At 38.9% G+C, this 26,409-nt stretch overlaps 1 protein-coding gene across 1 annotated transcript; it reads right to left on the reverse strand.

The window, feature by feature from the left end:
• Window positions 1-3,560: 3,560 nt before the first annotated feature.
• Window positions 3,561-21,482, reverse strand: LOC128779566 (uncharacterized). Its single transcript, XM_053914286.2, has 2 exons — window positions 21,371-21,482; window positions 3,561-4,773 (listed from the first exon to the last, which is right to left on the reverse strand). Exon 2 carries the CDS (start codon window positions 4,484-4,486, stop codon window positions 3,854-3,856), a length of 633 nt encoding a protein of 210 aa, XP_053770261.1. The 5' UTR covers window positions 4,487-4,773; window positions 21,371-21,482; the 3' UTR covers window positions 3,561-3,853.
• Between the last annotated feature and the right edge of the window lie 4,927 nt (window positions 21,483-26,409).

Below are 26,409 nucleotides of genomic sequence, written 5' to 3' on the forward strand. Positions count from 1 at the left end.
TCTTCCTTGATCTCATTCTTGACCCAATCATTGTTTAATAGCATGCTATTCAATCTCCATGAGTTTGACTGTTTTTTGAGTTTTTTCCTTGGGTTTGGATTCTAGTTTCAGGCCCTTGTGGTCTGAGAAGATGCTTGATATGATTTAAATTTTCTTGAATTTGTTGAGGCTTGTTCTGTGTCCTGTCAAGTGGTCTATGTTTGAAAATGTTCCATGTGCATTTGAAAAGAATGTGTGTTTTGCTTCTTTGGGATGAAAAGTTCTATATGTATCAGTGAAGTCCGTTTGATCTAGTGCTTCATTCATGTCCATGATATCCTTGTTGATGTTTTGTTCGAAGGGTCTATCCATTTTTGACAGTGGGGTGTTAAGATCCCATAGTATAAGTGTGCTGCTATTTATTGCTTTCTGGAAGTCCTCCAAGATTTTCCTTATATATTTTGTTGCTCCTATGTTGGGTGAGTACACGATCCCAATATTTACCTTTTCTTGAAGGATTCTGTCCTTGAGTATTATGAAGTGTCCTTATGTGTCTTTTTTCATGGCGTTTGTTTTGAAGTCTATTTTGTCACATATAAGTATTGGTAGCTTGGCTTTTTTTCTATTTGCTTGGAATATTTTTTCCAACCCTTCACTTTAGTCTGTGTAGGTTTTTTCTTCTGAGGTGCATCTCTTGTAGACAGCATATAGGCAGGTCATGTTTTCTTATCCGTTCAGCTACCCTGTGTCTTTTGATTGGAGCACTTAACCCATTTACGTTTAAGGTTATTATGCATAGGTACTTATTCACTGCCATTTCCCCCTTTGTACCTTGTTCCTCTCTCTCTCACTCTTTTTCTTCCTCTTTTTATAGCTGTCCCTCTGGCATATCTTGCAATGCTGGCTTGGTGGAGGTGTATCCTCTTAGCCTTCTTTTGTCTGGGAAACTCCTTATTTCACCTCACATTTTAATTGGGAGCCTCGCTGGATAGCGTGGTCTTGGTTGCAGGACTTGGCTTTTCATTACTTGGAATATTTCTTGTCATTCCCTTCTGGCTTGGAGTGTTTCTGTGGAGAAGTCAACTGCTAGCCTCATCAGGGCCCCCTTGTATGTTGCCTCCTGTTTCTCCCTTGCTGCCTTACTCTCCAGTTGGAGAGCAAGTCTGGGGTCTATAAGGCAAAAAGAAAACCCAGGGAACTCACCAGCGTATTGCTCCTTGGGTTCCAAGACCCTTATCTGGTCTTCCTTCTTTTTTCCATTTCCAAAGTCTTCTTGTGTTTGTTTTATATAAACATCCAATTTTTTTTAGCCATACTTAGTGGGCAGAGTAGGGAAAAGTAGGTCTACCCCATCTTTCGGAGGCAGAAGTTCAACCTGTAAAGTTTATTTCTTGTCCTTATATCAGTTATTCTCCCGTGGACTCCCTTTAGGTTAAATGTGGTGCCAAGATCTCTGGAGGTAGCGTGGACATTGCAGACTAGAGAGAGTCTACGGCCTCTTTCCTTCTGCCTACTGTGCTCCTAAAAATACGCACTAAGATTGGACTCTCTTAGGCAGTCACTGCCATCTCATTTGCTGCCAATTTGTAACCGGAATGTCTCCATGGGTATAAATGCAATGTTGTAGGCCTCCTCTGGGTTTTCGTTCTTTGTTCTTACTTCATACTTCTCAGTTTTTGTCTGTCATGTTTTCTCTTCCTCGTTACTACATTTCAACAAAGCGCCAGTGTCTACACTTACAGGCCCTCTTCTGGAGATCTGATCTAATCCTCGGTATTTGAATGTCCCTTGTGTAGAAATGAGCCTTTAGTCTGTACCCTGAAGTAAATTTCCCTTCCCTTCTGAGCTCTAGTTTATATATATACACATAATATATTATACAGGATGATATATTATGCATTATATGTTACTTAAATATATTATATATTATATTATATATTATATAATATATAATTACATCTCCTTTAAAACTGAACAAACAACATATCTTTCTCTGGATTTCTTTTTTCTATAAAAGGTGACTTTATTTATCAGTTACCAAGTGTCAAAAGCTTGGAGTCATCTCTGAGTTTCACCGTGCCGCACGTATGTAGTTAGTGGTCAAAGTAAGATCATATCTCTTTCAAAATGATTCTCACATCTGTTTTTTTTTTTTCCACTTTATTCTTATTGCCTCCAAATTGGTTTAGGCTCTTGCTTGTTTTACGTACTGCCGTGTCTCTCGGCTTCCTTTCCCTTTTCTAAACCAGCAGATTACTCTTTCTGAGAGAACCCAGCGATAGCTGTTTCTTGTCAATAAATGAAAAAAAAGCCCAAGCTCCTCCAGAACCCCCCTTTTAAAATCTCAACCTTATTTTCTTCTAACACCTTCAGTGTTGGCCAAATTTCAATCATTTAGTTACTGCCATTTGTCATAATTTGTGCCATATCAAAATATAACCTGTACTATTTTTTACTTAACATTTTTCTTGAAAGTGACTCACCTTTTTACTTAGTCTTATCATAACCTATAATGGCTCCCAAATATGGGGCTTGATTAGCTGGATATACTTTCTTGTCTAATTCACATAAAAGTAAATATTAAATGTCATTATTAAAATGTGCAATGGTGGGAAGAAGGGGAAGGGACTAGTCCGAGAACACGTATGAGTGGTCCAGGGACAGGGACCACGGTGTGGAGATTGACTGTGGGCGTGAGGGTGGGCTCGGTGCAGGAGGACAAAGGGAGAAAACTGGGACAACTGTAATAGAATAACAATACAAAATAAGGTAAAATGGTCACCGGGGTGCCACCTGACGTCACCTTACACATCAGTGGCAGTCTGGAGACTACACTTTAGGGAACTTTGCTGGACGCACTTTCTCTGCTCTACTCTGCTGCTAGAATACATTTTCCACGTTCTAGCCTTTTCTTGTTCCCTCAGTCTCCATCCCAGTCAATTAAATTTAGTAAACTCGGTGGCAGGCAGCGTGGGCGGAGATAACGGTCAGATACAGATCTTCCTCCAAAGAATGTGTGGCCCAGTGGAGGTTTAGTGATAGAGGGGCCTCAAACAATGTTCAAACCCTACCTGTCCTTTTCTGACGCCCCCCTCAAATTCTACTGCCTGAAAAAGTCCTTCGTGGACGATGCCTATCCAGGCGATTTTGCTCTTCTGAATTTTTCTCATTGTATTTACTGCTCTGAATCATTTTTGATGTTCATGTTTTTAATATTGTTTTAGCATTCTCATTTATATTTATCTTCTTATTTATTTACTTTTTTGAAGAGAGAAGGGGAGGGAGGGAGAAAGAATGGGAGGGAGAGAAACATTGATGTGGGGTTGCTTCTTTCACACCCTCTGTCTGGGGACCTGGCCTGCAACCCAGGCAGGTGCCCTGATTGGGAATCAAACTGGTGACCTTTCATTTTGCAGGCCGGCACTCTGTCCACTGAGCCACACCAGCCAGGGCCATATTTATCTTCTTGATGATGATATTTTTGCATTCCTCTTTGGATGTTGCACTTAGTAGGGACTAAAACTACTTGTAAACAGGGATATGCCATACTTTTTTTTGAGAAAAAGAACTCCACATTTCTATAATCAGAACTTTATTTCAGAAAAATTATATTTCCTGACAGGACACATTATGAACATACATTAAAAAAACTCACATTTGGAAGCTGAAATTTGAGACTAATAGATCTAAAAAGATGAAATTGCTGAGAGGACCTTTGCCAGATTGCAAGCAAAGAAACAGAAACTTTGTGACTAAAGAGAATGTAAGGAGTCTGCCATTTGAACTGTATCACAGAGACCAGGAGATTGTTTTGAAGTAGTTGTGTTGCAGTAAAATTATTCAATTCTGTTGGGTTAGTTTATAAAATTTGGTCTTATTTTTCTTTGATGTGACCTTTTTTATTGTCCTTTTTCCGCCCAGCATCTCCACTTTGGTCTATATTCTTCTTCTTCTTCTTCTTGTTCACCTTTACTTCGTCACTTTTCCCCATAGCATCTCCTTCTGTGTCCTTGCCCTCCTTTTTGTCCTCACTTCCCTTCTTGTCCTTGTCCCCTGTCCTGTTCTCATCTCCCTTCTTGTCCTTGTCGCCTGCATTGGCATCTCCCTTCTTGTCCTTGTCCCCTGCATTGTCCTCATCTCCCTTCTTGTCCTTGTCCCCTGCACTGTCCTCATCTCCCTTCTTGTCCTTGTCCCTTGCACTGTCCTCATCTCCCTTCTTGTCCTTGTCCCCTGCATTGGCATCTCCCTTCTTGTCCTTGTCCCCTGCCCTGTCCTCATCTCCCTTCTTGATATTATCTTCATTTTTCTCCTTTCCTTTCTCCTTGTATATTTTCTCTTTCTCGTTCTTGTCCTCCTTCTCGTCTTTATCTCCCTTTTTGTCTTTATCCTCCGTCTCGTCATCTCCCCTTTTTTCCACGTTTACTCTTTGTTCCTTTTTTTCACCTTCGTCATTTTCACCAGTTCCTTCCTTTGATTGGACTTCATCAGTTTCCTTTTCCATGTCCATGTCCTTCTCAATATCTTTCCTTTTGTCTTTTCTTCCTCTCTCCTCTTTCTTAATCTGAGTTTTCTCAGGAAGTTCTTTAACGTTCACTCCAGTTTTCTGCTTTTCTCTCTTTTCACAGGTTTTCTCGGGGCCACCGAGTCTCCCCTTGTGCAGGTATTTAGGACCGGTTTGGCTATTTTGTGATGCGACCGCCCAAATTTTCAGACGAGAATCCTGTTTTGGTGTAGTTTTCCTTGCTTCTGCAGTGACAGTTTTTGCCTTTGTCTTTGAACCTTCTCTCAGATTATCTGAAAACATAACAAAGCATACGATAAATGTGCCTCGTTCGGAAGTTAACTTTCTATGCTGCCGTTTCTCACCAGACACTTTACTATGCATTGTTTGAGGCAATACATTTGTTTTCCAAATAACATAAAATTTGTGAAGCTGTATACACAAAGGGTTAGATAAAAGGCCCTTGAAATATGGAATCTTCAGGAATTAAACTGAGAAAAGGGAAAAATACAACACAAAGGAATTGGTAATTGCTACGTGGAAAATGGCTGGAGTATATGATTAAAATTAACAGATATAAACTGAAAAGGAGAACTTTTACTGAGAAAATTATTAAGAGAGAAATTAATTGATCTTGAATATTTGCTTCTATCATGTTTTAATGACCCTTTCCTTATTTAACCTAGAGAAAATGTACCAGGAGATAATGAAATCGGATACAAAATATAATTTAAGCATGGTATGAGCGTTAGGGTTCCTCCTGAATTGGGGATGGGTCAAAAGTTTAATGAGAGCTCACGTTATGTATCGTAGTGTTATCTGATGGGAGCCCTTGATACCAGAAACTGGACTCTCAGATTATTCAATTGGTCCTGCCCGCCTGTGGATGACAGTTACTCTATAACCGGCTCTTCCCCTTGGCTGGAACTGAGGTGGGTGCTGTGTGGTGTTGGGGTACTTCATTGTCTGCACGGGACACCCTCCCCCCCATCTCCCACGTGCAGTGTATTCTCAAGGGAAAGTTTACATTTGGGGAGCTGGAACACACCTCGGCTTGAAAATTGTGGGAATAAGCATAACGTAATTCATGATTTGTGAAACTGGACAGGTGGTGTTGGGGGTAGAGAAATGGGGGAGCATCCCCATAGAGATACTCAACAGGGCTTTCAGGTTGGAGTGTGAGTGTCGCGAAATAGTCTTGTTTCTTGTTTTGAGAAGGCTCGTTAACTGCATAGTGGAGAGCTCAGTGGATAAGAAGTGAAGAGATATTTGAATTCCATTGCTTACTATGAGGCCTTTGCCAAAGACTCTTAGTATTGCTGCATCTTAACTTTTTAATATGTACAATGAAGTTAATAATACCAGCCATGTTTCCCTTATAGAGTCATGTGAGGGTAAAATGGGATAAAGTACACTAATGTGCTTTTAAAATTGCTGACAGAGTATGTGACAGATATGTCCGAGGTTAACAATTTGTAGCACAAGAGTACATTTTGCTGTAAAATGTAACTACTACAGTGGCCTTTTAATTTAAAAATATTTCATGGTCTTGTGTCAATAATATTGATTGGTATTATCATTTAAATATTTGTATAATATTTCATTTAAGTAATCACACATTTATTAAAACAGACCTCCTGTTGAGGAATATTACTCTCAAATTTTAATTATTGTAAATAATGCTGTGATAAACCACCTAATACAAAAGCTACTATTTTTCCTTAGAAAATATTCCAGAAGTACAACTTCTTAGTCTAAGGATGTGCACATTTTGTATTTCAAAACATATTGCCAAATGCGATCTTGAAAAGTTAAACCAAATTACCTTACTACCCAGTAGGGCACAGAACGAGAATTATGGCCAAACCCTAAAAACATAATGTTCTACAAATCTTTCCAATCTTTTGCAAACTGATTGAAATAAAAAGTTCCTCTTTATTTGTATTTCTTTAATTAACTAGTATTTTTGGATTTTCAGCATTTATTTTTTGATATATTACCAGTATGTTTTCCTTTATTTCTCTCCCTTGCAAAGATGATTATATATTGAATATAACATTTTTGTCAGTGTAGTTTTGTTTTCCAAATTTCCATTTGCTTTTCAAGTTTGTTTACGGTGATTTTTTTCATATGGAAGTAAACAAAATAGATACAGTTGAATTAATCAAACTTTTAAATTACAGCTTCTGAATTTTATATCGTTCTTAGAAAATAATCTTGCTTATTGAGAGAGAGCTGTAGGAGGCTAGTTTACAAAGTAAAAATTTGTTTTATAATGCACACAAACAACCCAATAATGATTTAAAAATAGCCTTGTCCTTACGGGAGACATCTTAATAATGGAGTATACTGATTAACATTAAAGACTTCCCCAAACTTTCAAATTCTGGACTTGCATTCCCTAAGAAAGCTGGTTGGTATCAAAGAAAGAACAAAACCTGACGTGAAAAGAACGAACAACTGTGCCTGAACAACAATAAAAACAAACAAACAAACAAACAAACACACACACACCCCCCTCAGTTACTGCACTAGCTGTGTGGCAAACCCCTGAGAGGCTGGTTAGTAAACATCACCAAAGATGTAAAAACACAAAACAAAAAAAAAAACCCTGACTTAAACTATTAGTTTATCACTTAGCAATTTGGCAACCTGTGGAAAACCAGCTTTCTGAGACTCGGATACATTACCTATGTGAAAGCATACTCATAACGTACTCAAAAGTTGCTTCTTATGGCATATATTAATTACTCAGTAAATATTTTTAAACTAATTTTATTTGTTAGTAGTTCATTTTTATTGTATTTTTTCCATTACCGTGCATCCCCCTTACTCTCTCTGCCACCTCCTGCAATCCACCTTCCTCCTCCTCCCGCCCCTGCAATCACCACACTGCTGTCCAGGGCCATGAGCCCTTGGTCTTTCTCACTCAGGCTCCCTCCCCTCCCCCCGCCTCCCTCCTGCCCCTCCGCCCCCCCCCCGCCCCCCCCCCCCCCCCCCGCCAGCACCGCAGCTGTCAGACTGCTTTCCGTCCATGAGTCTGTCTCTATTTCGCTCCTTAGTTCAGCTTGTTCACTAGATTTCGCACATGAGCAAAATCATATGGAATCTGTCTTTCTCAGACTGGATTATTTCACTTAAATCATAGTTAAAAATGTTACTTGTAAAGAAAATCGAAAAGGTCCAAGCAGAAAAAAAAATCATTCATCGTCTTACCACTCAAGGCCAACCATTATTTATTTATTTTATTCTATGCCTAGATACTTAGATTTCATTTTTATGACTTCATTCAGCTGTCACTGCTATTGAGCCACCTGTGGCTGTTCTGCAATTTTGCTCCCATTGGTCCACTACGCTTTCAGTTTTACTTCAAACCTCATAGCATATGCTTCCCTCTTCTCGCCCCAATGTTCCCATTGCCCGTTTTTTGTTTTACTTATGTGATAAATTTTTTCTTTCCCTTTCTTCACCTCAGTTCTACCCCAGCTCTCATCAATTATCCTCCCTCCTAATACACAACATTTTCCCTTCTTTTAGTCAACTCATAATCCATTTGTCATACCTTATAATATCTGCAATCCCTCTTCACCTTTATTAATCTTAGTTCAATTGCAGTTGAGATTGCTGATGTGGCAGGGTTGTTATTTTTGCTGGCACAGGTTTGGTGGTCTGGTAATACTGCTTTGTTAACCAACACCTGTACCACAGCAAACAAGACAAGGCGGGAGCTGTGATCACCAGTAGGCCCGCTAGAGGGCAGGAGCCACCAACAAATGAGCCACCAAGAGGTAAAACCCAACTACAATAAGAGCGCCCCCACAAACAGAAGAAAGGGCAACTCTAGAGCATCCAGACAAGGAGATCGAAGAGACCGCACACTGAGTCCCACAGAACCCCTACCACAGAAGTTCACCCTATGAAGACAGCTGGAAAAGCAGAGCATCTGGAATGGCAGAAACAAACAAAAAGAGTCACCTAAAATGGGGAGACGAAGAAAGAACCCACAGGCAAAAGGAATGGAAGATGCCCCAGTAAAAGAGCTAAGTGAAATGGAGGCAAGAAAACAATCAGATACAGAATTCAAAAGGCTGGATAAAAGGATGCTCAAGGAACTCACTGCCCACTGCAGAGAACCGAATGGTAACTACAGCTGCATGAAAGAGGAAATAGAGACTATAAACAAGAACCAGGAAGAAAAGAATATAATATCTAAAATAAAAAATACACTAGAATGAATTACAAGCTGACTGGATGAAGCGGAGGACCAAATTAATGAGCTGGAAGACAAGGCAGAAAAAAAATACCCGAGGTGGAGCAGATGCATGAAAAAACTAAAAAAAATATGAAGATAGCGTAACGGAACTTCAGGACAACATGAAATGCAACAACATTCGAATCATAGGAATACCAGAAGGAGAAGAAAAGGAGCAAGGGATAGAAACCCTGTTTGAAAAAATGATGACAGAAAGCTTCCCTAACCTGGAGAGGGAAGAAGCCTTGCAAGTTCAGGAAGCACAGAGGGTCCTAATCAAGATGAACCCAAAGAGGACAACTCCAAGACACATCATAATTAAAATGCCAAATTTTAAAGACAAAGATAGAATCTTAAAGGCAGCAAGGGAGAACTGGGAAGTAAAATACAAAGGAGCCCCGAGAGACTAGCAGCTGGTTTCTCAACAGAAACACTACAAGCCAGAAGAGAATGGGGAGAAATATTCCAAACAATGAAAAGCAAAGGCTTGCAACCAAGACTACTCTACCCAGGAAAGCTCTAATTAAAATGGAAGGCAAAATAAGGAGTTTCCCAGACAAAAGACCGGCTAAAAATATACCTTCACCAAACCAGCAAGATATGCTAAAGGGACTGCTTGAAGAAGAGGAAGAAATAGAGAAGGAGAGGAACACAGGTGCAAAGGGGGTAAAATGGCAATGAGTAAGTACCTATCAATAATAACCTTAAATGAAAATGGATTAAATTCTTCAATCAAAAGACATAGAGTAGCTGAACAGATAAGAAAAGATGACCCACACACATGCTGCCTACAAGACACTCACCTCAGAAAAAAAGAACTACACAGACTGAAAGTGAAGGGTTGGAAAAAAATATATTCCAAGCGAATGTACAGGAAAAAGAGCTCAGGTAGCAATACTTATATCAGACAAAATGACTTCAAAACAAAGGCCATTAAAAAAAGACACAGAAGGACACTTCATAACACTCAAGGAAAGAATCCATCAGAAGACATAAACATTATAAACATATATGCACCCAATATAGGAGCACCCGAATGTATACAGCAAATCTTGGAGGACTTCAAGAAAGATACAGACAGCAACACACTTGTAGTAGGTGATTTTAACACCCCATGGTCAACAATGGATAGATCTTCCAAACAAAATATCAAGAAGGGTATTGCAGCATTGAACAATGCCCTAGTTCAAATGGACTTAGCTGATTATATATATATAATAAATAATTTACCATAAATAATATATAATATTATCAAATATACAACACACAATGCATTATATATTAATTATATAAATATACAACACATATTAAATATATTATATGTAATACACACAATATACATTATATATTATATAATATGTTATACATAATATAAGTATACATTTTACATATAATATGTAATTAATATATAACCTTTCATCCCAAAGAAGGAAAATATACTCTCTTTTCAAATGCACATGGAACATTTTCAAACATAGACCCCATGATAGGACAAAAACAAGCCTCAACAAATTCAAGAAAATTGAAATTATATCAAGCATTTTCTTGGACCCTAAGGGTCTGAAACTAGAAACCAAGCTCAAGCAAAAAAACTCCAAAACATTCAAATTCATGGAGATGGAATAGAGTGCTATTAATGAATGGGTTAATAATGAGATCAAAGATGAAATCAAAAAGTTTCTGGAAACAAATGAAAATGAACACACAACAGACCAAAACCTATGGGACACAGCAAAGGCAGTCCAGAGAGGGAAGTTCATAGCAATACTGGCCCACCTAAAAAAGATAGAGACACTTCAAATAAACAACCTAACCCTACGCCTACAAGAACTGGAGGAACAACAACAAAGACAGCCCAGAGCAAGGGAAAGGAAGGAAATACTCATGATCAGAGCAGAATTAAATGACATAGAGACTGAAAGAACAGTTCAAAGGATCAATAAATCCTGGAGCTGGTTCTTTGTAAAGATGAACAAAATCAACAAGCCTTTATCAGACTCATCAAGAAAAAAAGGGAGAGGGCCCAAATAAATAAAATCAGAAATGAAAGAGGAGAAATTACAAGCGAAACCAAAAATACAAAGGATTGTAGGAAATTACTATGAACAAATAAATGCCAAGAAATTTGAAAACCTGGGCAATATGGACAAATTTCTAGAAACATGTAATCTTCCGAAGCTGAACCGAGAAGAAGCAGAAAGCCTGAATAGACCAATGACATCTAGTGAAATCGAAGCAGTAATCAAAAAACTCCTGCCACACAAAAGCCCTGGACCGGACAGGTTTATAGGAGAATTTTACTACACACTTAGGGAACAGGTAACCCTGATTCTTCTCAAACTATCCCCCAAAATCCAAGAAGTGGGAAGACTCCTAAACTCTTTTTAGGAGCCCAGTATCATCCTAATTCCAAAACCACATAAAGACACAATAAAAAAAGAAAGCTATAGATGCTAAAATGCTCAACAAAATATTGGCAAATTGGATCTAGCAATATATTAGAAAGATCATACACCATGATCAAGTGGGATTGACCCTAGGGATGCAAGGATGGTACAATATCCATAAATCAATAAATGTAATACACCACACAAATAATACAAAAGGCAAAAATCACATGATCAGTAGATGCAGAAAAAGCATTTGATGAAGTATGGCACACATTTACAATAAAACACTCAGCAAAGTGGGAACAGAGGGAGCATTCCTCAACATAATCAAGGCCATAAATGAGAAACCCACAGCCAGCTTCATACTCAATGGGCAAAAACTAAAAGCTTCCCCAGTAAGATCAGGAACAAGACAAAGATGTCCGCTTTCACCACTTCTATTCTATGTAGTGTTGGAAGTTCTAGCCACAGCGACCATACAAGAAAAAGAAATACAAGGCATCAGAATTGGAAAAGAGGAAGTAAAGTTGTGGCAGGAAAATGGAGAGAACTGTACTTGAACAACAACAAAAGAATATCTACAAATCAAAAAATTTTTTTTCATGTTCCATATTTTTTCTCTACCTCCTCCCCTCCCTTTTTTTCTTGCAATTTAGTCTTTCTATATCTCTGTGGTTCATTGAAACCCTATCAAAAAAAAAAAGTGAAGAAAGCCTGAGGGCTTCGTGACTCCTAAAATTAACTTAGGCTTCTTTTCTACACTTGTGGCTGCGTTGTGAGCACAGGGTAGGGATTTGCACTGTGGTTTGGATTGTGCCCGAAGTTGCGGAGCTGCTCAGTTCGGCTTGAGTTTAGGTAGAATGAGCCATTTATACTTTGGACAGGGACTAGAGTATGGGCTCTCTCTCTCTCTCTCTCTCTCTCTCTCTCTCTCTCTCTCTCTGTCAAACCTCTCTAAACAATTCTAGCATATTTGATTAGTTTGAAAATGTCCCTTGGAAAACATCTAGGTAGTCCAAAAGAATTTTATACTCTGAGTTATAGACTCATATTTGGAAGGAACCATTAAGATAATCTATTCCAGGATCTGGTCAGGTAGCCCAGTTGGTTAGAGCATTGTCCCTAGATGCCAAGGTTATGGGTTCGATCCCCAGTCAAGGCACATACAAGAAGCAACCAATGAATGTATAAATAAATGAAACAAATCAATATTTAAAAATTGCTTTCTCCCTTCCTCTCCCTCTTTCTTAAAATCAATTAAAAAACCCCCAAAACAAAAACTACCTGCACTCATACCCTTCGTGACAGCATGGATGTAATGGGAGAGCATTCTGCTAAGTGAAATAAGCCAGGAGGTGGAAGACAAATACCATATGATATCACCCATAAGTGGAACCTAATAAAAAAAAACAAACAAGCAAGCAAAATAGAAGCAGAGACATGGAAATAAAGAACAAACTGACAGTAGCCATAAGGGAGAGGGGAGGAGGATAACAGGGGGAAGAAAGGGAAGGGTCAAGTCAAGGAAAATATATAAAGGACTCATGGACAAAGACAACAGCGAGGGGGAGGATTGAATGTGGGAGATGAAGGTGGGCAGGGCAGGGGAGGGGAGAGTAATGGGGGAAAAACAGGGACAACTGGAATTAAATAACAATAAAAAAACGAAAAAATTTATTCCAACCACTGAGTTGATTCCTAAGAATCTCCTTTGCAACATTCCAGACCAAAGATCATGCAGTCCTCAGTTCTCCCAGGCATCCCACTTCCCCTTGTGTTGAGACAAAAAGCTGTTACCCTGAACATTTCATTCATGGGTGTTATTTCCTTGTGGCCATACTAAGTGTTGTAATCCATCATGAACCTTCATATATTTGAAAATATTTCTTATTGTCTCCTTGTATGTCTCCAATTTCTCCTGCAGGTGAGATTGGAACTTCCTACTGTCTTGGGATGATTTGGGTCCCCTTACCATCATAATCTGCCTGTTCTAAAGGTACTCTAGTTTGTCAACGTCCTATGACAGAACCGAATATAATGTTTGGAGTATGGGCTAACCCAGCACTGAGTGGGTAGTATAAAAATAAAGTTCCATGCATTTAAAGCAGAATTAAAATTGACTGTATTGGAAAGCACATGCTGCAACTGCTTCCCTGTGTTTCTCTTTTCCGCCTGCTTAAACGTCTCTCCTAGCTACGTAGGGGTCTGTCCTAGCTACACAGAGTCTTTGAAAAGTGCTCTTTACAAACTGATCAGCTATCTCCCACTAGCAACTGTAATGGTCTTTTTCAGTCCTTATTCTTCTTGAAGTCTTGGCTATCCTCTAATCACCGTTTGTTTTGGGGACTCATTCATTACACAGGTTTTCCTTGTGTCTTCCTATCTTAGTTAATTTTCCTCAACCTGTTACATAACACAGGTTTAGTTCTTGCACCTGTACTATCTCCGCTTCTGCCGGCTCTGTACTTGCTCCTTTGGGGAGTTCCTTCCTCTTCTGGCTTCATTTGTTACCTCCATTGGACTGACTCCAGATCTCTCCCAAATAAGTATTATTATTTGTCCCTTCAAGCTCAACAATTTGTTGTTCCTTCCCCGTCCCACAAACTAGCTCCTCGTTTGTTATGGATTTTCTGTCACCCAGTTTCAAAAGTTGAGTCAGCAATTTTTCTTTCCCTTATCATATGTAGTCAGTCATTACGCAGTAGTGAATCTTCATGGAAAAAACTGATCTACTCCTTCTACTTATTCTCTTCCCGTCACTTACTGTTCCAGGCACCTCCTAGCTAGGTTTACTACCTATGATATTTCTGCTTTTTGATCTATTTTGCACAATCACAAAATTAATGTTTTTAGTAATGCAACCATATTCACTTGATTCTCCTTCACAAATTCCCCAGAAAGCTTCCAGTTGCCTGATGAATATAATACAAACTCAAGGTTTGTTTTTCAAATCCTTTCAGAATCTTCTAACCCTCCATTTCAAAATTATACCTGCAACAGTTCAGTTGTGCATTTCCCCTAGAGCACGGCGCAGCGGTCCTCACTCCCTTCGCCTTTCCTCTGCCCTTTCTACATCGTCAGCGTGGTGACATCCTACCCATCTCTGAGACATGGCACCAGTCCCTTCCCCGCGAAGGGAACCCCTTTACCTTCTTATTCCAACAGGTCACTGACTTTTATTATACTCTGTCCATCTAAAATATATTTTGGCACAAATTTTATTTTTTCAAAGACTGTCCTATTATATCATGTATACTGGGTGTGGCAGAAGTGACACCACTGAGTGGGGCTGGCAGGGTAAGTGAATGTCTCACATGAGATGGACAGAAATTGGAACAATTCACTTAAAATGTCCTATGGTGTGCATGAGTGTGATATTGTTATGTTACAGTATTACAATCTTATGATTTTGTAACAAAAGATTTTTATGTAATAAATAAGGTCTTTTTTGTGTGTGTGCCGGACCCCTGTATGTTACAAACTATTTGATTCCGGGGACTCTGACTTATAATTTTTCTGTATACTCCTTATCGCTAAAACATTAGGCCCACCATGAAAAAGTTGCTGGCCCACTATGCAAAGCCATATATTACAGAGATATAATGTTTGTTAAAAATTTATTATACTTCTATTCGATCAAAATGTTTTATTTCAGAAAGTATCCAGTCATTTTGAGTAAGTAACATAAGTACCAACTTATGACACAGATGGAAGCCGAGGTTTGTGGCTGAGATCTAACAATGGTGAAACTTCTAGAGCAGAAACTCTGAAGAATCATAGATGAAAGGAATTCTAGAATTACAACCCATTTAAGCAGTGCCTGGGATTTTACTTGTATCTGGAGGGTGGGGACCATAATAACCAGTTGTCTTGCGGGCCTTTATTTATCTTTTCTCTTGTCGTTGCGCTTCGCTCTTTTCCTTCCCCTTGCCCTCTTTTGAAACTTCTGCTTTTTTACCCTTGGCTTGTGGTTCTTTCTTTCCTTTAGCTTTGCCCTTTTTCCCACCACCTTTCTTCTTTGTGGCATCATTTTCTTTTGCATCTTCATTCTTTCCTGCATCTTCCTTTTCCTTGTCCTGGTTTCCTTTGTCTTCAGAATTCTTGTTGTGCACTTGAGACTCTGGTCCTTGTGGTACTTTGGACTCACTCTCCTCTACTTGGGCTTCTGGCATTTCCACGTCACTCTCCTTCACCTTGGCCTCCATTCCCATCTTGTCTTTCTCCAACTCAATGCCTTTTGCTTTGCTCATCAAGGATTTATCAGAATCTGTGAATAAGATTTCCTTCTTTAGTGCTTCCTTGTTTTCTTCGTGGCTACTCTCAGACTTTGAAGTGCCTCCACGTTTTAGAATCGGGGCTCTGGGATCTGATTTTTTTGCAAGTTCTCCGTCCATGTGACCTGGAAATATAACTGATCAATACAACAAAAGTGCACGATTCAGGTAAGTACTTTCTCTTTTTCTCTACTTTCCCCCAGATATTGGTTTCTTTTTCTTTTTTTGTCTTAAAATTGACAGACTTTAGTTTTTGCTGAAAATATAAAATGGTGGAACACTACACATAAAATTATATTAAGTATTGATAACATTCCAGATTTTTTCAATACATTGGAAGATTAATGAAAGAAAAGGTAAAATGTAGTATAAATGAGCTGACGTTTGTTCAGTATGTTATCGCTAATGAATAATGCTTAATAGCTAAAGGAGGGTGTATTCTGAAAAGAAATAAAACTTAGTTTTAGAAAAAATTGTGGAAAGTAGAAATATTGTTTCTTAAAATAGGAAAAGAAAGCTCAAAATGTATTTTTCATATTGAATAAAAGCACTTCTCATTATACAGAAGCAGTAAGAGTTCTAGCTGATATTTGTTAAGTGCTCACCACACATCAGGTACTCGCTATTCTGAGCACTTTATGTATATTCACTGGTCTAATCCTCGCAATGAGCATATAGGGTAAGTTCTATTATCTTCCCCATTGTACAGATGGAAAAACTGAGGCACCGAAAGTTTAAATACATGTGATTATGGTCATCATAGCAGGTGGTGAAGCTTGGATTTGAACCTGATAGTTAGACTCCAGAGTTCGGTTTTAACCACTACTACTAGACTGTTTCTTGCAATATCTGCTAACTACAAAAATTTCAGGTCCCTTTTATCATGTGTAGGTAAATCTGCTCTGCTATGTCTTATTTCTGTGTCACTTAATAAATTTGAATTTGTTAGCTAGCTTCTCCTATTTTTATTTTTTAAAAAGGTTTTATTTATTTATTTTTAGAGAGAGGGGGAAGGAGGGAGAAAGAGAGGGAGAGAGACACTGATTGGCTGCCTCTTTCACGCCTCCACCTGGGGCCCTCGCCTGCAACCCAGGCAACTGCCCTGAGCAGGAACAGACCCTGTAATTCACAGGCCGGTACTCAAACCACTGAGCCACACAAGCCAGGGCTAGCTTCTGCTATTTTCAAATTTTAATTTTAATATTATTGTTTTTTAGTGATCTGATTCTCTGAATTAAGGAAAAAAAAGAATATCTGTGCTACCAAGGAGAATTCTGTGGATTTGTACTATGGAGCAGAGTTATGTCTTGCTTAAAAAAAAATGTAAGTGGAACCTAATCAAAAAAAAAAAAAAAAACAAGCAAGCAAAATAGAACCAGAGAGATGGAAACAAAGAACAAACTGTGACCAGAGGGGAGGAGGTAACAGGGGAAAGCAGGGGAAAGGTCAAGTCCAGGACCGCGTATAAAGGACAGGGTGGGAGGGTTGAATGTGGGAGTGGGGGGTGGGCAGGGCAGGAGAGAGTAATGTTGGAAAAATGGGGACAACTGTAATTGAACAACAGTTAAAAAAATTAAAAAATCTAACATTTAATATTAATATAGGAGAAAGAATCCTAAATTTAAAAGCTGAATAAGAACACCTGGGTTTAGTATTCCTGTTAACGGGGTTTATTTGGGTAAATTAGTTCATCTCCGAACACTCCTCCTATGTCGTCTGCTCTGCCCACTTTCCAGAGCTGTTTATGTATTCTGGACAAATAGTTGAAGGAGGATGGCCTCTAGAGACAGACCGGTTCAAACCTTGGCTCCACACCCAGCTAGCTGGGTGCTCCTGGGCAAACTTTACTTTCTTGTCTGTAAAGTGGGAGCGATAGTAGTAGCTACTTCGCGGAAGTGTTATGAGGGTTAAATAATGTCATGTAAGTCAGCGCAGCACATGGCACATAGTCAGCAGGCAGCGAACACTGGCTGTTGCTACAACCAAACGCGGGAGTGCGGGCAAAACCCCTCTGTGAATGTCAGGCAAATCATTCTGTTTCAAACTCATAACTGAGAGGAATGATTAACTGTATTACAGAAAGGTTTCTTGCATAGTAATTAATTACTGGACTTTTTAATATTAAAAACTTTTTGGTACAGAGTTTGTTGTTTGAAAAATTGTTATACATGTAACTGTATTTTATCAGTTGTAGAAAGGAGGACACACCTGTAGTAGATATGAAGGCAACTATAAATCAAAACGGATGTCATCGTTCAGTGTTTTCTCTTTGGTATTTTAAAGTTTTGACACCAACATAAAAATCACATTAGAAACCCCGCATTAATGCTTTCTGGAGCTTTTTGTGCATTTTCCTCACTAGTCTTGTCCAGTAAGATAAGGGTCCTGCCATTTTATTCTGGGCAAAGTCATTTCCATTTTTCTAATAAAAATCAGTGATAATACATCCCAGCCACTTCTGTATTGAGAAAAACCACCCAGAATATCGTGGTATCTGTCCGTACGTACAGCGGACCCTTATTTAGTTTGAGGTGTGGAGTGGAGGAGTATGTTTTTCCACTGAAGCTTCTAACTTATAATTCCATGGAATGTACTTCTAAACAAGCCGATTTTTCTTAATATGTGAATAACTTTTAGTTTCACCATCTCGTGAGGTAACTTGTTTCATGTTTACTACTGTGCATATTACTACACGATCCATTTTAACCTAAATTTACCTCCTAAATAGTATAGATTTTGTCAATCAAAATTAAGTATTCTAGGATTTGATGAAACAATCAGCTTATTTTAGCTACACATTTCCTAATTCTATACAATTTTAAAAGAATTTTATTCTTTTCCTCACCACACTACAAAAAAATATATCTAGTCACTTCTAATAGTATTTTCATGCCCTTAATTGTTTTAATATTTTTGCCCTATATTTTCTATCTTTAACTTAATCAACAAAAATTAGATTTGCTGGGATTTATTTTTCAGGAATCTAGCTATCTGATAAAGTGAGATTCACTCTTATTTCCACTTTGCATTACAGAAGCGAGGCACAAATTATTATGCTACCAAATTCTAAGTTCCTCTTTTCCTTCTCCCAGATTTCCGGGTGGTGCATGAACCTTGTCTTTCTCCTGGACCTCATATACTCACTGATACATATACTTGTAAACTTTGGCTACATGTACATTTATTGCAGGTGGTAGCCTATAGAACAAAATTCTAATAAAATGGAAAGATTTAATCAAGACTTTGGTGATTGTTGTAATGTATTCAGGCTGATTAAAAAGTTTAAATTGAAAAAATATTTTTTAATTGGATACGTTTTGTTAAAGCTGAAAAATATCAAGAAAGAATGATCACATTTAAAAATTCTAATTATATAATATTTAACTAATGTAGAAAATAGACCATGGACTTTACCAGGAAACTAATCATATTACATCCTTAATCCAGTGACTGTCGTGGAGAGTGCAGTCAAATCTAGACTCTGCAAGGTCTGTTAAGCATTAGAGAGACGAATCATGATAGTTCTCAGGCCAGGAATCAACATTTGAAAAGATCATACACTTATTAGCGGAATATGGAGGTGAGAAAATAAGGGACTCAACCTAGAGATGATGAAGCCTGATGGGCTGATTTGTCTTAAATCTTTCTTTGAACAATGAATTAACCCTTAACCTTCTTTTACTAAAAATATTAACTGGGAAGAATATGTTTGAAATATTGTCAGTCAAAATATAGCTTTCAAAACAAAAAAATTAAAAGGTTAAATGGATTTTTTTTTTTTTGTAATTTAAAAAAAACGTATTTGTTAAGGAGTAATCCCCTCCAGGAAGGGACTTGGCCTGCGAGCCCTTCTCATTGGCCTCTTCCTCTTTAAGGAAATGTGGGAGCATTTGAGGGAGCGGACACATCACGACTGCTCTGAACGCATGTCGTTCCTTGTTCTGTAAATCAAAAGGAAGTAATTCTCTTCCAGCTTCGCCTCCTCTCCCCCAATCACAAACGCACCCTCATTCTAGTGGAAATTGAGAAAGAAGAGTGCAGCTTGAAGGTGACTGAATAGAGAACATATTTCCATGTTTCTGGTTCTCTTTTGCTTGTCTGTTTGTTTTATTGACTCGGTTCCACTTATAGGTGAGATCATAAAGTATTTGTCTTATGAGTGGGGCAGGGGAGAGCAACAGGGAAAGATGTGGGACAACTGTAACTGAACAAAAATACCCCCCCCCAAATATAGAACATATTTTGTGCTTGTCAATGGTTAGAATGTTTGAGATGCTTGAAGTGTATCTCACTGCGTTTAAGTCCTTCTTCCCTCTTATGATCACATGCAGAGTTTTAAAAACCACTATTCTATTTTTTCATACAATTTTCCTGAAGAGCTGTACCATGCATTAAATAATATTCATACAGAGAAATTTGAATTTAGAAAACAGTTCAAAGTCAAACATCAATTTAAGTGGAATGTCTTTTATTTGGAAACTTTTGTGTACATTTAATTCACAGCTTCCCTAGTAGGTGCATATTTGTAGTCACAAATACTAGATGTATAGATAAGGTTGCAGGAGTCACCACAAAACAGGAGTTTGTGGTTCAGCATGGGTTGTAACATGTTGGGGTGGACGGTGTGTTTACTCTAGAGTCAGGAAGCCCCTTTGTTTACATCCTGCCACTGCCGTTTTCCTGCTCTTTAACCTGGGGTGAGTCTGAGCTGTTTCCTAATCTACAAAGTAGAGGACAATAATAGCTACCAGGCAGGGCCATTGTAAGAGTGAGACGTCATTGTTCTTGAAAATGCCTAGCACAAGGCACAGTGTATAGTAGGTATTCCTACTATCCCTCAAAGGTAAAGGTATTTAAAACACAATAGGAAGTAGATAAGATTTTGTTCTTAATTAGTTTTTTTCTATTAATATGATACAGTAGGCCTTTACTTATAACAAAAAAAGAGTTCTCAATAAATGACCAGCAAGGAACTCATGGAATTTAGAAACCGATGCTTCTTTTTTCATTACATTTGCTGGGAATCAGTGAGGAGACTCTTTCAGAGCCCAGAAGAAGGCCAGAGATTACGGCACTCTTGTATGAACTCATCTTCTCTGCAGCAATCTTTCAAAAAATAGTTATTTAAAGCATTGCCTAATTCTGGAGAATAGGGACTTATAATATGACGTTAGAAGCACAAGTATCTATTGTGGGAGTAGAAACAGGCCAGAAAATAACTATCAACAATATCACAGTTGAGAATAGATAAGGAACTCACGCATTGGAGATAAAGCTAAAGATAAAAAGCAAAAGAAAGATCAGTGGAAATTCTTAACTCAAGAAGAACCCAGCCCCAGTGATACTCTTTGTAGGTGAATGCAGAAACAGGACCAGCAGGGAATATAAAATCCTCTATTTCAGCCTCAGGAGTGCTGGTCTGGCCCAAGCTCTACCTCCAGCTCCCCAAAGAAACCGAACTTTAGGATGCCATTTAGTGAATGTGAGGGACTGAATCCTGGAATACGTGATCTGTTTTACCAATTTCCTACTTTCATTGTTTTTTCACAAGTCAGTTTTTTTTAACCCCCTGTCCTTCAGATCGGTTTGAAAATGTGTATTGTTGGTCAGTTACCAAAGTCATTATCTTGTGTGACACCTATTCTTTACATCAGTTTTAGGAGATTTTCTTTTTTTTTAGTAAAAGTTATCCGTTGCCAGATTATATAGCCCCGGGAAAACAGGCTGTCTTGTGGCAGACTGGCTGGAAATACATGCTACCGGTCTTCTTTGGTAGTAAAAAATGAGAATCGAATACAAGACCACTATGTTTCGTTATAAAAGGAAAGTAAGTGAGAGTGAAAGCAGGAGAATATCATTTAAGAAATAATTGACTAAGAAGTTAGAAGAATATGGAATACAAAAAAAAATGGGTACAAATACTCAAGGCCCTAGATACAGAAATAGGTAAGGTAAGGAAATGATCCCAACTTACTGATTTTTCCAGAAGTGTCAACTGAAACAGACAAAGACACACATATAATTAGGTTTCGGGCTTTCCTTTCTTCTCCAACCCCCAGCCCTCTGCACTGGGGGGAATATTCCTGTGTCATGAAGAACTAAGTTCCATTTCCTAAATGTGGGAAACTTCCACTGCTCTTCCCCCTTCCCTTGGCCTGCTGTAATTTAAAAAGAATTTGGAATTCGCTGCTTTATTTAAATTTTTTATTGAACTGTAGTGGCAAATTTAAGGTGTATAAAATGTTGACTTGGCGCATTTACGTGTGGTAGGGGTAATCAGCACCTCTGTCATGTTACACAATGATCCTTTTTTGTCACTGGAATCCTATGTTCCAGTCCCTTAGGAAGTGTGGTGATTATAATACAGTGTTGTTGTCTAATTTACTACACTGCGCATTAAACCTCTGGGGCTCATTTAGGACTCACTGCGCGTCTGCGCCCTTGAACAACATCTGTCCTTTCTCACTCCCCCAAGCCCTTGGAGCCACCGTTTTGCTTCCTGCTTTTACAAGTTTTTAGATTCCGCATATAAATGATACCATACAGTACTTGTCTTCCTCTGTCTGGCTTGTTCACTTAGCATGATATTCTCAAGGTCCATTTACGTTGTCACAGATTGCAGGTGTCCTCCTTTCTGATGGCTGAATAATATTCATTGTATATATATATGCCACCAATGATTGATCAATGCATCAGCCAGTATTGACATTTACGTTGTTCCCATATTTTGGCTATTGTGGATAATGCTGTAATAAGCAAGGGACTACACACATCTCTTTTATATCCCGTTTTCATTTCACTGGGGGAGACAGCAGACCCTTCAGTACATGGTAAGAACCCAACACTTGTCACCACCTTTGTGACTCTTACTGTGATCCAAATTGCCGTTATTCCTGCTTTCACGCTTGCCTTTCAACCAACCCTAATGCAGCAGCCAGATCCGGTCACACCCCTGCTGAGATCCACCAATGACTCCCCAGACCTTGCTCGAGCCAAAGTCAAAGTCATTACAACACCTTTTGAAGGAAGACCCTAGAAGGTATGTCCCCCACCCCATAACTCTTTGATAGCTTCTCTTCATCTCATTTTTCTCTTTGCTTCAGCCTCACTTGCTTTCTCACTTGCCCTCAAGCAGTCTGAAAACATTCTACCCCAGAGCAGTTTGCTTAGTGTCTTTTTTTGTTTAAAATATCCTCCCTTCACATTGTCTCATCTCGTTCACGTTCTGTCTAGTAGTCCCATCAGTTGTCGAGAATGGGATGTCGTATTTCCCAGCAATAATTGTGAGGGTTTCTACTTCTCTTTTTAGTTCTATCAGTTTTCTCTCCCATGAAATTTGAAGCTCTGTTTGAGATACACACATTTGAGATTTCTGTGTCTACTTCCTGTATCGATTATTCTTTGAATTATTATGTAATATCCCTGGTAAATTTTTGCTCTGACGTGTCCTTTATATGGTATTAATGTAACCACTGCTGGTTTTTATTTTTAATTCATGATTTCATGGTTTTTATTTTATATCTTTTTACTTTTATTTCTAAATTTGAAGTGAGTTTCTTATAGATAGCATATAGTTGGGTCAAGATTTAAAAATCTGCTCTGTTAATTTTTTAAGAGGCATTATTTTTAGAGCAGCTTTAGGTTCATAGTAATATTAAGGGGCAGGTACAGAGATTAACCTGTCCCCATACAGGAGCACAGCCTCTCCAGTTATCCACATCCCTCACCAGAGTGGTACGTCTGTCACCATTGATGAATCTACATTGACACATCCTAATCATCTGAAGTTCATACTCTTATGTTATCCTTCGCTCTTGGTGTTGTACATCCCATGGGTTTGGACAAATATATAATGTCATGTATTCCTCATTACAGTATCATACAGAACATCTTCACCGGCTTACAAAGCATCTGTGGTCAGACTATCCATTCCTCCTCACCCCCACCCCACCCCGTCCCTGCAACCAGTGATCCTTTTACTGTCTCCATCGTTTTGCCTTTTGAGAATGTCACATAGTCAGAATCACACACAGTACGCAGGCTTTCCAGATCGGCTTATTTCATGCCGTAATATAGGGTGGGCAAAAGTAGGTTTACAGTCGTCTGTATGGAAAAAACACATGCAGTTTACAATTATTATAATACAATGGCTTTATTAGCTCTGTGTTTCGTGTACTCACAACTGTAAACCTACTTTTGCCTCTCCCTGTGTGCATTTAAGCTTCATTCCTGTCTTTTCATGACTTGAGAGCTTATTTTTTTTTGTTGTTCTGAATAATATTCCATTGTCTGGATGTACCACAGTTTATTTATCCGTTTACCTACCGAAGACATTCTGGCTGCTTCGAAGTTCTGGCAGTTATAGGTAAAGCTGCTGTAAACATCTCCGTGCAGGTTTTGTGTGGACATACACTTTCAGTGACTTTGGGTAGATGGCAAGGAACGTGACTCCTGGATTGCATGGTGAGAGTATGTTTAGTTTTGTAAGAAACCATCTAACTGTCTTCCAAAGTGGCTGCACCATTTTGCATTCCCACCGTAATGAATAAGTGTTCCTGTTGCTCCCCATTCTTGACAGCATTTGGTGTTGTCAGTGTTCTGGGTTTTGGCCATTCTGTAGGTATCTCATTTTTATTTTATTTTCTATTTCCTTGATGATACCAATATATAATGTAGAACATCTTTGACATCCTTCTTTACCATCCATATATCTTATTTGATGAGGTTTCTGTTAAGGTCTTCAGTCCATTTTTTTTTTTGTTATTTGTTCATTTTCTTATTATTGAATTGTAAGAGTTATCTGTATGTTTTTAATTACAGTCCTTTAGCAGATGTGTCTTTGGCAAATATTTTATCCCAGTCTGTGGTTTATCTTCTAACTTGCTTCATAGTGTCTTTTGCAGAGCAAAAGCTTTTTAATTTTTAAAAAATATATTTTACTGGGGGAGTTCCAGCCAAGATGGAGGTATAGGTATAAACACTTCGCTTCCTCGCAGAACCAAAAGGATAAGAACCAATTTAAAAACAAAAAGCAACTAGAACTGCCAGAAAATCAAACTGCATGGAAGTCTGATAACCAAGGAGTTAAAGAAGAAACATTCATCCAGAATGGCAGGAGGGGCAGAGATGGGAAGCCAGGGTGGAGAGGACCAGCGGCAAGGTAGTAGGTGGGGGACTGGGTGGGCAAGGTGGTGCCATACAGAAGGGATTTCCCACATTCATGTGCAGATAAGCTGGGAGGAACAACTGGGGAGCGAGACAAACCGTGCAACCCAGGGTGCCAGTGTGGGGAAATAAAGCCTCAAAACCTCTGGCGGTAAAAACCTGTGAGGGTGGTGGCGGGAGAAACTCCCAGCCTCACAGAAGAGTCCATTGGAGAAACCCATGAAATCCTAGAACATACACAAGCCCACCCACCTGGGAGACAGCACCTGAAAGGGCACAATCCGCTTGTGGGAAGCGAGGGAAGTGACAGGAAGTAGGGCAAGAAGGGCGAGAGCTAAGCAAGCATCATTGTTCCCCCTCTGACCCCTCCCCCCACAGACAGTGTCACAAGGCAGCCCCACCCTGGCAAATACCTAAGGCTTTGCCCCTTACGATGTAACAGGTGCACTGAGACAAAGAAATTTGGCCCAAATGAAAGAATAGATCAAAGCCCCAGAAAAAGAACTGAAAGACAAGGGGATAGGTGACCTATCAGGTGTAGAGTTCAAAGCACTGGCAATCAGGATGCTCACAGAACCGACTGAGCTCAGTCACAAAATGAAGGAACAAATGAAGCCTATACAAAGAGAAATAAAGGAAAATAGTCAGGGAACCAACAGTGAAGGGAAGGAAACTGAGCCTCAAATCAATGATTTGGAACAAAAGTAAGAAATAAATGTTCAATGGGAACAGAATGAAGAAATAAGAATTCAAAACAATGAGGAGAGGCTTAGGAACCTCTGGGACAACTTTAAATGTTTCAACATCCGAATCATAGGGGTGCCAGAAGGAGAAGAGGGAGACCAAGAGATCAAAAACTTATTTGAAAAAATAATGAAGGGAAACTTTCTCAATCTGGCAAAGGAAATAGACTTCCGGGAAGTCCAGGAAGCCCAGAGAGTTCCAAAGAAACTGGATCCAAGAAGAAACACACTAAGACACATCATAATTAAGTTACCCAGGATTAAAGATAAGGAGAGAATCTTTTTTAAGTATTTTATTGATTATGCTATTACAGTTTTCCCAATTTTCCCTCTTTATCCCCCTTCCGCCCTGCACTCCCAACCCTCCAGCATTCCCCCCCTTAGTTCATGTCCATGGGTTGTACATATAAGTTCTTTGAATTCTCTGTTTCCTATACCATTCTTAACCTCTCCCTATTTCATGCCTATCGATTATGCTTCTTATTCCCTGTACCTTCCCCCCCTATTCCTCCCCTCCCCTTCCGCACTGAAATCCCTCCATGTGATGTCCATTTCCCTGATTCTGTTCCTGTTCTGGTTGTTTGCTTAGTTCTTGTTTTCATTGTTTTTCTTTTTTTTAAGGTTCAGTTGTTGATAGTTGTGGGTTTGTTGTCATTTTACTGTTCATAGTTTTTGATCTTCTTCAATTTCTTCCTTTTCTTTCCAGTATGAATAAGCTTTTATTCTTTCATTTTATTTTCCCAGGGAAATGAGGAGAGAAAAAAGTCAGCATGTGTTTGACAACATGATAGGTAGCAGGTGGAAGTACCTGGAACAGCAAATCCAACCATCAAATAAACAGCCCCCAGTAATGGAGGTCACCAAAGCCCAAGGGGGCTCAGTCCCCTGCAGTTCAGAAATGGGAAGGAAGCAAGGAAAGAACAGACAGGCACATGCTTTCCTACCCTCCCTCCCTCCTGCCCCATGAATTCAAAATCTCACAGAAAGCTGTGGTTTCTAGCAGTAAATATGAGTTACATTCGTCCGTCTCCTATTCAACGATCTTGTGGCTACTCTGACATCAGTTTTTTGCACCTGCATAAAAGTTCCTCAGTGACTTGGATAT

Source organism: Desmodus rotundus, chromosome 11 (assembly GCF_022682495.2).
Source record: "Desmodus rotundus isolate HL8 chromosome 11, HLdesRot8A.1, whole genome shotgun sequence".
Lineage (NCBI taxonomy): Eukaryota > Metazoa > Chordata > Mammalia > Chiroptera > Phyllostomidae > Desmodus > Desmodus rotundus.

What these genes read in the sequence shown, in the direction of transcription:
- LOC128779566 (XM_053914286.2), bottom strand. Translation starts at nt 4,486, where the DNA reads ATGGACATGGAAAAGGAAACTGATGAAGTCCAATCAAAGGAAGGAACT.